The 14,512-nt window shown below is 46.6% G+C and overlaps 1 protein-coding gene across 1 annotated transcript in view; it reads left to right on the top strand.

Annotated features, from left to right (window-relative positions):
- The window catches only part of LOC149357969 (luciferin 4-monooxygenase-like), a 65,181-nt gene extending 54,729 nt beyond the window's left edge, over positions 1–10,452 (top strand). Inside the window, exons 8-10 of the mRNA XM_089576690.1 lie at positions 5,439–5,580; positions 7,420–7,689; positions 10,301–10,452. Of these exons, the coding sequence (XP_089432816.1) occupies positions 5,439–5,580; positions 7,420–7,689; positions 10,301–10,452 (564 nt within the window). The remainder of the gene's footprint in view (positions 1–5,438; positions 5,581–7,419; positions 7,690–10,300) is intronic.
- Positions 10,453–14,512: the final 4,060 nt, after the last annotated feature.

Below are 14,512 nucleotides of genomic sequence, written 5' to 3'. Positions count from 1 at the left end.
GCTTCAAGGGTACCTAGAGAGATGCTCGCGGCCCGGTAAAGGCAGAGCAACCGAACATGTACATATTCAAGGCGAACATACATGTACAGAATGAAATTATGTAATATGAAAAACACCAAAAACAGCAGAAATACTGGCGGTCATGAAACAAGAAAATTAGGATGAAGACAGTAATTAATAGCCAGCGATCGTTAAGCAGTATGCAGGCAACGTGACTGAACCTAAAAAATAGTGAGTACTCATGAGAATTTACTCAGCAAGTCAAAGAACAGAAAAACTGTGCGGCATTGATGAAATATAACTCACAGTCCTTAATGGGGGTGGTAAATATGTTTGGGTTGTTTATGCTATCATGATTTAGTGTGTTTGGTAAACTGAAACGAAGGCCCTGGTTTCCGTATAACGTCCTGGTTCGAGGAATGTCTCATATTTGTTTGCTGTGTCCAGCAAGGTTCTTCAGGAAGTCGGATCAACATTGTCATGAAAATATATGGCAGTGCAACAAGCGGTACTCAAACCTGGTAGGCATATATTGAATACTATATCGTGAAAATAAAATTTCCGGGTGGGCAGTGTAATCCTCACCAGCGATCAGTCTAATTACTTTATTTTGGATAGTAAGTATGATGTTTAGGTTTGTTTTGGGTGTTGTACCCCAAACAAGATGATGATAGTTTATGTAGGACTGAAATATAGCGTGGTAAATAAGAAGCTTGTGCTTTGGGGAAAATTCGTTCCGAAGTCGCGAGAGGAAGCCTACAAATCTAGTAAGTTTGCTTTCGATATGCAATATATGGTCAGACCATCTCATGCCAGAGTCGAAAACACCGCCGAGCGATTTAACCTTGTCCCCGATTTCAATGATGTTATTTTCTGGCTTCAGGGTATTGTTTACAATAGCATCAAGGCTAAGGGGCCAAAAAGAAAACTTTGGTCTTCTTAGAGTTTACTAAACTACCAGCTTTCATTTGTGGAGAGAAGAAAGAACCAGATTTCCTCTCTTGATTAGTTCATCAGCAGAGGAGCCCCTAAGAAAAAAACTGGTCTCATTGGCGCATTGAATACAACTTATATTATGGGCCATGGATGCGATGTCGTTCCCATAGACATTAAAGACGAACTGACCGTGAAGGCTACCTTGCGGGACACCATATTTAGTCAAAAGGTTAGTCAAAGACTTGTGATTATCGACTCTAACGACCTGTTGGCGGCTGTTTAATTAAAAACGAAGAGGTTGAAGGGAGAGGCCACGGACATCATAGCTTTCAAGTTTACAGAGTAGTATTTCATTATATAGGAGGTCGAAGGCTTTTGTAAAATCGACAAAAATAACTAGAGTCAAGTTTTTACGCTCAAGATTATTCAAAATAATTTCCTTTAGCAAGAGTAAAGCAGATTCCATGGGCATGCCCATTGCAAATTCAAACTTACTGGCATTTATTAAGGCACGTTTAGAAAAGAACACATTGGCTCCCTGGAGCATTACTTTTTCAAGACTCTTCCAAAGCACATGAAGAAAAATTCAGGGGCCACTTTGACTGTCTAAAGTGCGTAGAGGCGAAAGCGTTTTCCGCACCACTTTCGCTGCTTCTGTGGCACTAGTGGCGTCACATATAATTGAGTGCTAATCACTAAGTGATGACAAATCACTAATTAATGGGTAATTACTGATTAATGCCTGAATACTAATTAACTGCTAATTAATGACGCTTAAGCTTCGCTTTTAGGAGTGGAACGCGACAGCGTGTTGTAGCGCTGCCAGGGAGTCCACGGAACGCCACCACCCGTTCGGCGCGATGCCTTGCCCTTTGAACGCAACGCTTTTTGAGGAAAGGAAAATGCGCATTAATTCTATGTCATCTCGGTGGACACCTGAACCGCACCGTGGAAGGAAGTGGGAGTGAAAGACGACAAAGAGGGCATGTAATGAAGAAAATGAAAATTGTATTTGAGGAAAGGAAATTACGCAGTAACTGTCTCACATATCTCGGTGGACACCCGTCAAAATTCAAGGGGGCACTTTTTTGACCTAAAATGTGGTCACTGATGTGTGGTTGAGATGTTAAGCTTCGCCTCTATGAGTGGAACGCGACAGCGTCTTGCAACGCTTCCAGGGAGTCGATAGAACGCCATCGCCCATTCGGTTCTATGCCTCGCTCGTCGGTAAATTGGTTTTTGAGGAAACGAAATGTATCTGTCTCTCATATCTCGGTGGACACCTGAACCTCGCCGTAAGGGAAGGGAGGAAGATGGGAGTGAAACGAAAAGACCGTGTTCACTAGACGCGCCTTTGTTCATTCCAGACTATCGAGCTGGCATGGCGGAGTGGTTAGCGTGCTCGTCTCGCACTCCGGAAACCCTGGTTCGATTCCCCAGTTGGACCAATTTCCTACTCGGTTTTGTTTATTTGCTTGGTCTACTAGAAAGGCTAATGAGGCTAATTGGGTAATTAAGCAATTAACTAAGCTCAGTCCCACTTACTTGGAGCATCACTATACGATCCCTTCAATTGGTTGCATGGTTACTAGCCAAAGTACTATTGGCCCCGTTTGAAATTCGCGCACTGTGACGTCACGACCGTTTCGACCAATTGAAAAGCGTGACATTTCTGTCGACAACTGCTGCTTACAACGATGAGACATTGAAGGCTTCCGCCTTAATATAAATCGGCGTATATTTTGTCACCTTATTTCTACCAGCTCCTTTTAAGATAACAGTTACTTTTGCATATTTCATTCGTGCAGGAAATATGCTTGATGTGAACGATAAGTTAAACATATAGATTAAGCATGGTGCTAACAGATCGACCACAAACTTAATGGTTTTATTTGGAAGTCATCAAAATCAGCGCAATTTATCAATTTTAGGTTTATAATGACGCTGAGTACTTCCTCGCTAACCTTTGAATGGCCGGGGAAAGTCTCTAAACCTGCATTTGGACGAAAACGAAGAGCTTCGATGGGGGAAGCACTGGTCCAAAGCTCGTGAAGAATTCATTGAATTTATCTGCCGAAAAATAACTGCAATAGGGCAAGCCATTGTTCACAAGCTGACCCCGATGCGAATTTTTATTCTTACTTAGAAACGATTCATTTAGAAGCTTCTCAAATGCTTTGGGACCTTTCCTAGTAGCGAGGTAACGCGATTGGTCGGCAGATTTAGATCTGTACTGCTCGCTAGTTAGCTTGTTGCGGTATTTTTAAAAGCTGTTAGGCCCCAGAGTTACGACTGGACATAGAGCTTTTTGAGAGCCTGAACTTCTGTTTCTTCATTTTGACATGTACCGGAGTCACCCAAGGCTTACGGAGGTTCGCGTCTGATTTCGTTGTCTTCCAGGAAAAACACTTATTGTAAAATTATTTCAAAGTACTTAAACACAGCTCATAATGCTCAACAACAGAAGAACAGGCAGCAACACAGTTCCAGTCTCCAACGCATGCAGTCTCACGAAATTGGGCGAGTGTCACGCCAGTTATACACTGATAAGCAAAACTATTCGGTTATGTATAACTCGGTGGACAGACATGTGGTACGGATACTAATATGGCACAGTGGTCACTCACATCACAAGCAACAGTACAAGCAGAAATAACGGGCGAAACAATGTCTACTGTAACAAGTCAGTGGTACGGCATGAAGTAGGTGATATCCTTGTGGGCGTGGCGATAAGGTTTGTAAAATCGCTGGAGGTAATTCTATAATATAGAAGATATACACTCCTTATTGACGTAATAACTGCAACTCAACTGTAGTTTTTGATCTGATTGGGTGCTCAAGAACGTCTGGCCGTCTGTTATGATACAATTTTAGAGTACTTGTTTCGCCGTTTGTTTGTTTTTTTATTAGAATTTCGTTGTTTCTCCGCTATGCTTATATTTACTATGTGAAATTCAAAAGTGTATCTAGTAGTTGACTTCATCCGTGTTCATTACTTGAAGGCCCTCATACGAGAACGCTGTGTGTTACGGCTTTTCGTACCATGCCAATTGTCACGGGTTCGGTGACTACGCGACGTCATCACCGAGTCCTGACAATGAGGGGGTGGCCGTTTGATGCCCGGCGTGGCCGGTAAAGGCCGATTCACACGACGGACCGTTCGCCCGCGGCCCGCGCACTACGTGTGCATACGTTAGCACTTTGAGAGGCGCGCTGGATGCATGGATGGATGGCGGCCGACAGCGCTCCCCTCAAAGTGCTGACGTATGCACACGTAGTGCGCGGGCCGCGGGCGAACGGTCCGTCGTGTGAATCGGCCTTAAGCAAACGCAGTGAATGAGACCGAGGCGTGTTAAGAGGTAACAACAACAAAACAACGTTTATAGTTTCGATTGAAGAATGCGGCAGCTTTCACAGACACGTAATGTACATTCTACAAAGCAATTGCGGAAAAACACATAGAAGCTAATAAACTGAATTCAGTTATACATTGAATATCTCTGCACAGGTCAGAACAAAAGTGAGAGGCCAATTAGCTACAGTCGATAAAGGCTCAGAGGGGGAACAAACATACAGCCAACCGGGAAGCGCGGCTGCAGTCCATCCACAAACACGCAGTCAGAACGGCCCCCGAAGGCGACGTCCGTCCAGAGCACCTTGCGGTTTCTAGGATGCGGTGCGGCGGCTCGGTGACCCGGGAGTTCGCGGCGGCAGCGTCTCCACCGACGAGAGGACAGAAGTTCGCGCCCATACGGCCCCCTTTTAAAATCCTCGGGCGCTAGCGGGCGAGGCACTCGCGGCGCCACAGAGTCGGCGTCGAAAAAGCAAACACCAAAAACCGCAACAAGAGCACGTAGGCACCTACACTTTGACGCTGCATGGCCGCCATCTTGTACGAGGAAAAATTAACGCACAACTAAAAAGAAGCCCTAGGCTTCGGCTCTGGATTCGGTGACCTTGGAGCCGCAAAAAAGTAAAACAACCAAAAAGGCAGTCACGTACGCCGCAACTTCTGTGACACCAATCTGCCATGTTTTAAAAAATTCCATGTTCGTTTTAAACATGCGCCGTTCTCTTTATAATCTCGCAAGCGATTTCAGGACAGCGTGAGCGCTTAAGCCTTATCACTACAGCTGTGCGGGATTTAAAGACATTAGATTCAGCCCGTGATAGGCCCCTATTAACCATGCGGGCCCCGGATGATAATGTTGCGTTTGAGGAGTAGTCCTATGGCTTTTTATGAATGCTCTTCTTTCATATCTGAGTATGAGGCCTTTAACAAACGTGGCTTCAGGCACTCCTATTTCTGTGTCGTCATCTTCGATCAAGACGAGAGTGAAAGGTTTCAATGTTTTTTTCTTTCTACGAAGCGCTTTAAGGTGCTCTGCCAGGAACACCAACATAAACATTTAAAAAGGGACTTACTATTGTTGGAATCGATGCGTATAAAACAATTTCCTTTCTTTCGACATCAACCATTACGTTTCGTTTATTTTTTTCAGGTGGCAGACGTGTGCACAAGGAAGGCTCTGGGACCTCACCAGCAGGGGGAAATCTGTGTCAAGGGTGCCTGTACGTTTAAAGGCTATCTAAAGAAACCAAAGGAAACGGCCGATATCTACGAAGATGGCTTTCTATGCACTGGTGCGGTGCCCCTATTATTTAACATTTCTTTCCTTAACTTCTTATGGACTTTCCTATTCAATCTGTTTGAACCATCTTTTTTGTCCGAGCCCGCTTGTATGATTATAATTTGCCGCCTGTGAAGTTTATTACTGTAGAGCACTGCATGCTGTCCCCAAGGCGTTATTGTAACTAGAGCAATTCACGGGTTCGGGCCAGCCCGAAAGCCCGAGCCCGGGTTTGAAGTTGTGAGCCCATGCCGGGCTCAGGCCCGACCGGGCTCCGGCCCGACCGGGCTCCGGCCCGACCGGGCTCCGGCCCGACCAGGCTCGGACCCGCATAGCGGAGCTGTGTACGGCTTGTGATTCATTATTACAGGGTGAAGTACACGTCTATAGTTCTAGCAGTGACATTGATGAAGAGCCATGGTGTTGGCTGAGAGATAATTACTGAACGCTCATTTATTTATTTTTGGTGTCTCCTCACGCAAGAAGTATTAAAAGCAATACAATTTTGTTTTTTTTACTATTGCTCGGAAAGTCTCGGAATTGAACGAATCCCGAAGCTAAAAACTTCCCAGTGGTTAATTTTAAACCACTAGCACAGCCTTTTTCTTGACGCGGGATCAGAGACAGCTTATTTGTCGACTGAGTTTAATCCGCGTCACTCACTGTGCTGTCCAATAACTTCAGATGGCCACGTCTGGCCGCATATAACGACAGAAAATCAATTAGAAAGCGCCCTAAATCCAGTTTCGGGCTGCGCTACAGCTGTCTTTTAGTGCACCGTTGTAACGCTTGCACACGGCTTATTTGCACGAGTGCATTCGCCTAATAAAGTGCACAGCACCGCTGGCTTGCGCTGTTGAACCTATCAGCTACCACACTTCATCGGATTAACGAGAAGACGCTCCGCATCTGCACCATTTATTGTTGCCTCGTTTAACTAGGCGTTTGAATTCTCGCAAGAGAACGACAATTACTCTATTACTAAATGGGCAGCGGTATGTTGCAAGATAGTGTTTGTCTCTCTGCCTTTGCCTCCCCAAAACATATCTACGCTACGAGAAACGTCATTGCAGAAGAATGTATTCGTTAAGAAACATCGGGCCTTCAAACGCAATCTACGCAGTAAACAGGCGCGTTTGCTCTTCGTGTCAGAGGCATTTCTCTCTTCCAGTAAAGGCTTTCATTTCATTCCATAAAAACACGGCATCTGCGACCGCGAATCAAACCCACTAAACCGTGCTCATCAAATAAGTTAAGAAATATAATCCCCATGGCTTCGAGGACATTTGCACATATTTAAATATCCAGTGCCATAAAAAAATGATTAAAATCCAGAGGTAATACAGAGTTTATTCCGAGAGAATGCGACCTTTTTCATTCGGCCCTCGCAACTTCGGGGTTATTAACAGATTAGATAACTGTGAAAAAAAACCTAGCGTGCGATCCGCCTCATCCTGTCTTCTTTTTGTGTTTTCCGATTTTTTTTAAATGTCATTGTGATATGAGCGCTTCTTCTGGACACTTCTTGTGTAGCAGGAGACTCCTTGCGCACACCAGTTTACCTCTTGAGCTGCTTTGGGAATGGCCCTGAATCCGGCTTCAAGTATGGTGGGCCGGGCGTGGGCTTAGTGGAGTGACAATGTAGCGGGTTCGGGCCGGACTCGATGCAGCGGGCCTGGGCTGGGTCCAGGCTTGAAGTCTCCAGCCTGGGCCGGGCTCGGGCTTTAGAATGCGGCCCGTGCAGTGCTCTAATTGTAACAGAAATTATAACGCAGCAATTTTTGACAGGTTGGAGACAAGAGACGCGCAGAATTTCCTTCCGCGCCCATTGGGTTCCCTTTTGTCTCTCCAGGCGACGTCGGTCACTATACTCCTGACGGCCGCTTCTTCGTGTGTGGCCGACTGAAGGAGCTGATCAAGTGCATGGACCAGCAGGTGCCTCCCGCCGAGTTGGAAGAGCTGCTGGCCTCCGATCCGGGTGTGCGCCACGTGGTCGTCGCCGGGGTGCCACACCCCCAGTATGGAGAGGCGGCGCGAGCATTCGTGGTGCCCCGACAACGCCTCCAACCGGGAAGCCCCGAGGAACAGAGGGAGGTTAACAGGCTGCAAGAACTCGTGGCGGGTACGGGTGCACTACATCCTTCACAGTTTTAATACGATAAGACACTCCACGGATGTGTACACCTCTGGCCCGTCTGCATCTTCTTGTAGAGTCGGTGGCTAGAGCTCCTCGCGCTCAAAGACTCATAGGCATGACTGAAAATATTGCGCCGCAACAATGACGAAAACACACGAAAGAAAAAGACAACACATGCGCATGTGTTGTCTTTTTCTTTGTGTTTTCGTCCTTGCGCCGCAGTATTTTAAGTCATGCACCAACTCGCCCCACAGGCCGTCATTCTAAAGTATCTTTCTTGGCCCTGTTATGTGTTCGACTCCATCCTATACTCAAGTACATGTGTTCATTGCTCACGTCGCATCAAGATTCATCTTCTTCTGCCTACGTAAAGGACTGGCGCCCATAGGCATACCGAGTTGATTCGTCTGGGCAAGCGCTTTCAAACGTTAAGCCCTGTCTGAGAGCGCAATAAACAACTTATCGTCAGTTTATTGCTGCATGTCTGGCTATTACAACTCTTCCAGACATGCTAAGCTGATCGTTTAACTAAGGCCAGGTTTTGACAGAAAGCCACTATTTTAAACTGAGAGAGCCATTGGTCTGAGTGGAGTCGCAGTAAATACTCGTTGAATCCACATATTTTTAACTGCAGAGCTTGCTTTAGTGCAGGCTAAATGCTGTTTCAGAAAGTAAGCAAGCTGCTTACTGCTGAATCTTTTTTCCGCTAGAGTACCATCTGCACAGCGGCCTAACTCAACGGACAAAAAATGTAGCTCAGTAGGGGTAAATAAGGCCGGCCAGCCACAAAATAGGCTAAGGCATCGAAGTCGTCCCACTCACCAGCCGGGTTAAGAGCGACTGTTCGCCCACGCTAGGGAAGGGGTGACGCTCTGAGGCCGGACGGCACGAGCTCACGGGACATGTTCCCAGCGCATCCCAGTGCGAAGACTTCCCTAGGGCCTGTTTCGGAGCCTTGCGAGTCCCCACAGACTATAGTGGCATGTTGTGCTGAAAACGACAGCGATGGCTAGAAGTGTCCTTCCGGTGAAAAATAATGCTGATATTAATATAACTTCGGGGCCTCGATAGAACTGTCTGTTTTGCGAAAAATTCGTTAGAGAAAGAAAGGAAGCCGGAAAATTACAATCCAAATGAATCAACAGGCTTTCTTAGAAAGTTTAGTGCCAAGCGAAGCCCAGGCGTCGGTATCTCTGCCGGTGTATGGGCTCCTTGGAGCCACGTGACCGCTTTTGGCCAATAGAAGTGAGTTCGAGCGATAAATTTTTTTTCTGCCCTGGCTATGCAATTCTTTGAGTGAAACCGCATTCATCAGTTTTGAATTTCAGTTTTTAAACAGCGAGTAGCACCTCACAAAAGAGAAACCCTATTTTGCCCTAATCATTCTTAGTGAAAGCCGAAAGCCGCGCTCTCCGATTAGCTGCCGCTAAGCGCCGCGATGAACAGCATTTCTTGAAGAAAGCAGCTTTTGATCGTGTGATGAGTCACTGGGAGAGATGAGTCACATTGATAAAAATTAAGAAAGTTAGATGAGTCATAGGGAAACAAACGTCGCAATTTATTGCAGATGAATGAATGGTGAACTACTTTGGAGTCGAACTGAAGTGGGAGGCTCTCGCTGCGAAGACCATCACCATGTTCTCGCGCTAAAAAAAAAAGAAAATTACCAACGTACACTACCACAGTGCGCTCGTAGCAACCTGCGCATGCGTACTCTGTACCTGCTGTTTCCAAAGTGCGTCTTTCCCTATGCATTTAAGGTATCAGTGAGGGGCTCTCGTGAGTTTTTGGAAGGGAAGAAATTCAACCAGATCATATACTCATTTCACCAATTGGGCACTAGTTGCCGCGTTCTAAAGACTAACCCTAGAAAAAAAACGGCGAGAAGGTTATGCGATCAATGGCCTGTCATGCACGCAGGCGAGACCATAATACCGAAAAGGCTTCGGCGACTCAAGAAATGACGTCTGCAAATGTGAAGTTGAACAAGTGCAGAAGATGGGGCTAGTTGACACATTTCAAGCAAAATTATTGTGATGATGATGGTGAATCAGGAGCTGAAAACGATGGCGATGGAAATAATTTGATTTTAATGACGCAATGGGTGCTTGTATGTAGAGCGCCGCTGCTAACGTGTAATTGCTTTCCATGAGTTGTGCTCAAAGGACTGTTTCCCGAGCACTTCAGCCCTGAAAAACCGTAGAAGCTTAGAGAACAGGCAAAAACTCTGAGTACACTTCGGGAAGTTTTTGTGTATTTTGTTCAACGAGGTTGTTTGGACTGGAACTCATTCAAAGCAGTTGTTCTTACACATGTGCGTCCTGGCAAACAGAAGTATAATTTTGCCGTCTGCAGCAATTGCCGACTTTACAGCATTCCCACCTCAAAAAATAACCAGAGTTAAGAGTACTAGAAATAAAATCTTCATAATTGCTGATCTATTAACGAAAGAACTGTACTAACCGATAATGTCAATCTGCCAACCTAAACTGTGTATGCAATAAGCAACACCCACGTATAGGGGCCTTTACATGGGGCCTTTACATAAAGGGACCTGCTGGCACAAAGTCACCACTGGAAAACTTTTTTCTTTCAGTTGAACTGGCGTACCACAAGCATTTGCACGGTGGAGTAGAGTTCCTGGAGAGAATTCCCCTCACGGCAACCGGGAAAGACCAGCGCAGCGCTCTGAGGGACGTCTACATTCAGCAACAAGGCCTGAGAACAAAGGAACCTGTGCTGAACTGAAAGCTTTTAATGGTCGCTGCCGACTGTTTACCGCGGTAGACTCTCTCGTCGTTATATACAGGATCATGTTACCTCAAAGAACATGCTTTGTAACGGGCTACCTGAGATGCTAAAAATTTTCATTAGAATAAACCTTTGTTATCTTTACTACCTCCTACACAAAATTAGGACAGCTTGCATTGTGAAGTACTTAAGGTTTTCGATTAATTTGGCTCCTGGGGATCGTTCATTTTCACAGAATTCCCAGTATATACAACGGCTTTCAGCGTTTCCTCTAGCTGTCATTACAGCCGCCTTGGACCGACCTGAATCGCATCGTCGTGCTCAGTTGCGGAGCGCCATAGCCGTTGGACTGCTGCAAGTCTGTCATCTTGCATTCTCCCATTGTCTCCTAAACCGCCGCCTGTCGCAGCGCATTATATGGCAGGTGGGATAAAAATAACTAATTATTAGGAAAATAAAGGCCCAGCAATTGCTTCACTCCGAGTGGGCGTCCAGTCCGCGAACAGGGGAATGGGAAGACGGAGAGGACGAACGGAGAGAGATGAAAGCTAGTGGCTGTAGTCAATGGCTCCGGTTTAATTTCTACCACCTCAGTTTCTTTAAAGGACCATTCAGGACCAAGAACAAACTGACCATTTTTAGTGCGAAGGCACTAAATGGGTCCCTAGCTGAAAAGACAACCCTGTTGGGATCCAGCTGACAAGCAAGAGGTGTAGAGCGGGAATGGAGTGGGGGGGGGAGGGGGAAGGAAGGGAGCAGGGAAGAGAGGCGCACTTGAGCATCCATTGGCGAAACCAGAGAGGGTCACGTAGGCGGCGGCGCAGCTGGTGCGGGGGCCAGCGGCGCTGGCTTGGACCAGAAGAACAACAGTAGATTAGGCATAAAGGCCGTAGAGCAGCGGCTCCCCGGTTTAATGCATGCGGCCGATATTGTACTGTTAACAGATAGCCAGAAGATTTTCAAACTCTCGTTAATTCTTGCGGAGATGAAGGAGACTGTATGCTTCACATTTAGCGCACTTAAATCAGGTCTGATGGTTTTCAACGATTCAACTGATCAGCTGATAACAATACAAGGCCACGAAATACCGAAAGTGGCAGAATACAAATCTCTCGGGGTATGGAAGGACACATATAGATGTAAAAGCACTAAGAGACTGTTATAGAGAAAGGGCGAAGAGATGCCGCGATAATGAAACGTAGGGCATTATGGAGGTAAAACAAGTGTGAAGTTCTGAGAGGTACTGAGAGAGGCCAGGGTTTACTTTCGGGAATGAGGTTTTGTGCCTGAGGGCTGAAGTTAATGCGAGACTAGGAATAAATCAGAGAGATGTTGCAAGATTTGCATTAAGTACCTACAGCAAAACCACAAACGAGGCAGTACATGTGGATATGGGGTGGGTATCGTTCGAAGCACTGGAAGCTCAGTGTAAAATATTATATGAAGAGCGCCTGAGGAAATTGGACGGTAACAGTTGGGCAACTAAAGTATTTAAATACTTATACATAAATAGCGTTGACTCACAATGGCAGAAAAAATATACTAGGAACCTCCACTTGACGGCAAACAGGGCTGCTAGCGAGGAGGTTTCCTTCTTGAAAGAGAGACAACAGACCGGCTTCGGAAAAGCATCGCGCGCATTAATGGCCGGATTACAACCGGATCACCGGTGTCGCCTACGGCAGCTATCGTCGTGCGAAATATCACTTGACTGCTTTGTTGAGACGCCTCCTCCTGACAGACAAACTTACCCCCTACCACACCCAACTCGGCGGCTTCGACACACAGCACGGAGGCAGGGGTATAGCTCAAGAAGGCGCGTAAAGGATGGATTCTGCTGAAACCAGCACTACCGTTAGAGCGTTCTGTCTTATCAGAAAGAAGGGTATCCGTACCACATTCGCTTCTATCTTGGAAAAATTAACAGCATGCAGAGACGAGGACGAAACGACAAGGCGCTGTATTCCTGATGCCTTTTCGCCCTTGCCCTTCTTGCTCTGTACCTTTTTTTTCCAGAACGTGCAACTAACTAGATTGAAGATCGACACTCCGTGCCTTCAGATGGATACTGCATTAAATTATAGGCTGCATATTTTTGTAGTGGAACGAAAGCTGGCGTTTCGAAGTCGACTGAAACCACACTGCTTTTTGCACAGAGCCAGTGGAAAACAGTTACCCTCATTTTATCCTTGAACTGGTGCACCTGGCGGCGGCGCCATGAAGTACCGCTCCTTGGAAGCTGTGACGTCGCATGCCTCCGTGCCCGGCCCGCCCGGCACGGCGGTACCTGATGAAGCTGCGTGGACGCTACGCGCCGCGTGGGGACGCGCTGGGCCTGCCATCGCTTGTATCCGGTCTTTTAACGCAATAGCGTCAAGGAGCTCGTGAGGCGGAAGAGCCATAGTCGTCAGCCTCGCCACAGTCTAGGCTGCCCCTGCTGAAGCGGCTCTGTCGGGTCGTTAGTGCCGGAAAAACTTTGCGCAAGCTTTCCACTTCTCGCGTAAGCCACAAGGAGAGCTGTGAGCTAGTGTGACGTCATCGTTCGCCCTTGAGGAAGGGGAGTCGAAAGTTACGATTGCGCAAAGGGGCCTCTAGGAGCAGTGCGGAGTCATGCCGTAAAATGGATGGTATAAAAAGCGGGTACTATGGAGTTTCACCCTTAACGCGGAGCTTAATCGTGTCACAAGTTTTTGAGCCCGAATTTCATCCACGTGGCTGCCGACCAGTCAAGGCGGGGGGTGCCAATGTTTCGTTCGCTAAAGGTTGTAACCGTGTGGCTGGGAAAGAGACACACCATGCCATGCATTTCCGAAAGATGCTGAGCTCTGAAGAAAGAACCCGTGTGGATCAGCATTCGTAGCAAACCCTCTAGGCCGGCAATTTAATCGACACCTGCTACGACACAAATCTTGCTCTGTTGCGAGTTCTCCACGCGTCACTCAGACGAGAGTGCCTCAAAACTGATGCTTTGCCGTACGTAATACCACATACTCTTTGTGCGGGACGTGCTGGAAGATCTGCAGCCATACAGGAGGCAGCGGTAAGGGTGGCCGATACACGATAGCACGAGCGCTGCATCGTCGTCTTCCAGGTCAGCTATGCGCCACATCGTGTTACAAGGTGGCAATGTTCCCAAGAAAGTGCAAGACCGAAAGCATGACAGCTGAGCTTTAACGAAGAGGGGACCTAAACTATATGAAAATTAGAGGTCAGGTGTGAAGATCGAAGAAAATGCTGCAAAAAAATGGGCTGTGTACACTGTAAACAGAAAAACACACTGATAGGAGTAAATAGCTAGTCGCGTAGCGCTCTCCCGAGAGGGTGGTTAGTGCGCCTCAGAACAGGATTATCTGTTCTGCTTCTCTGTTTGAAGAGACATTCTGGGAGTACTAGATGGAGTAATGTGTTACCGCTCTCTAGATGAGAGTTCATTTTGAAGTAAATGTTCCGCTCACAAAGGAGTTAGCACGGCAATTAATAGAAGTATTATGTATTCGCAGCACATCATGACCAATACAATCAGAGTAGAGAGAGTGATACAATGGTGGCGGAAAGAGCACAGATATCAATACTTTGTATAAATGTTTACGTGAAGCAGCGAATAAGCGAATAAGAAAAGCGAACTGCCAGAAAACGCCCTGAGTCATAAACTTCCTTCATAAAACCAAATAATATGGGCCGCTAGAAAAAATTATAAGCGACCACCAAGTTGGGAAGAAGGCTCACAAAGTTAGTTTGCAGGGATGCTCTGATAATTGTATAGGAGCTGTCATAGAAAAACAAGAAACGTGCAACTAACTGCCTCACATATAGATGTGTCAAACCGAGCCCGTCAGCAGAAACAGGCCTGAATAGGTTATCGCGCCACCTCGGCTCAAAACTGGAAGACCATATGAACGTTGCAGATGTTCGGTGAAAGCTTTATATATAGTGTCTCGCGTAGTACAGTACCTACAAAACGTAGAAACATGTTGCAGGCCTGCGCTCGACCAAAAATTGATAAGCGGACCGGGGCGAAAGTATAAGAATAGCTGTAAACGGCAGGCACCCGCTCCCG

Source organism: Amblyomma mixtum, chromosome 3 (genome assembly GCF_055824585.1).
Source record: "Amblyomma mixtum isolate Tamu chromosome 3, ASM5582458v1, whole genome shotgun sequence".
Taxonomy (NCBI): Eukaryota; Metazoa; Arthropoda; class Arachnida; order Ixodida; family Ixodidae; genus Amblyomma; species Amblyomma mixtum.
The sequence above is the reverse complement of the archived record's forward strand: the minus strand, read 5'-3'. Positions and strand labels throughout refer to the sequence as shown.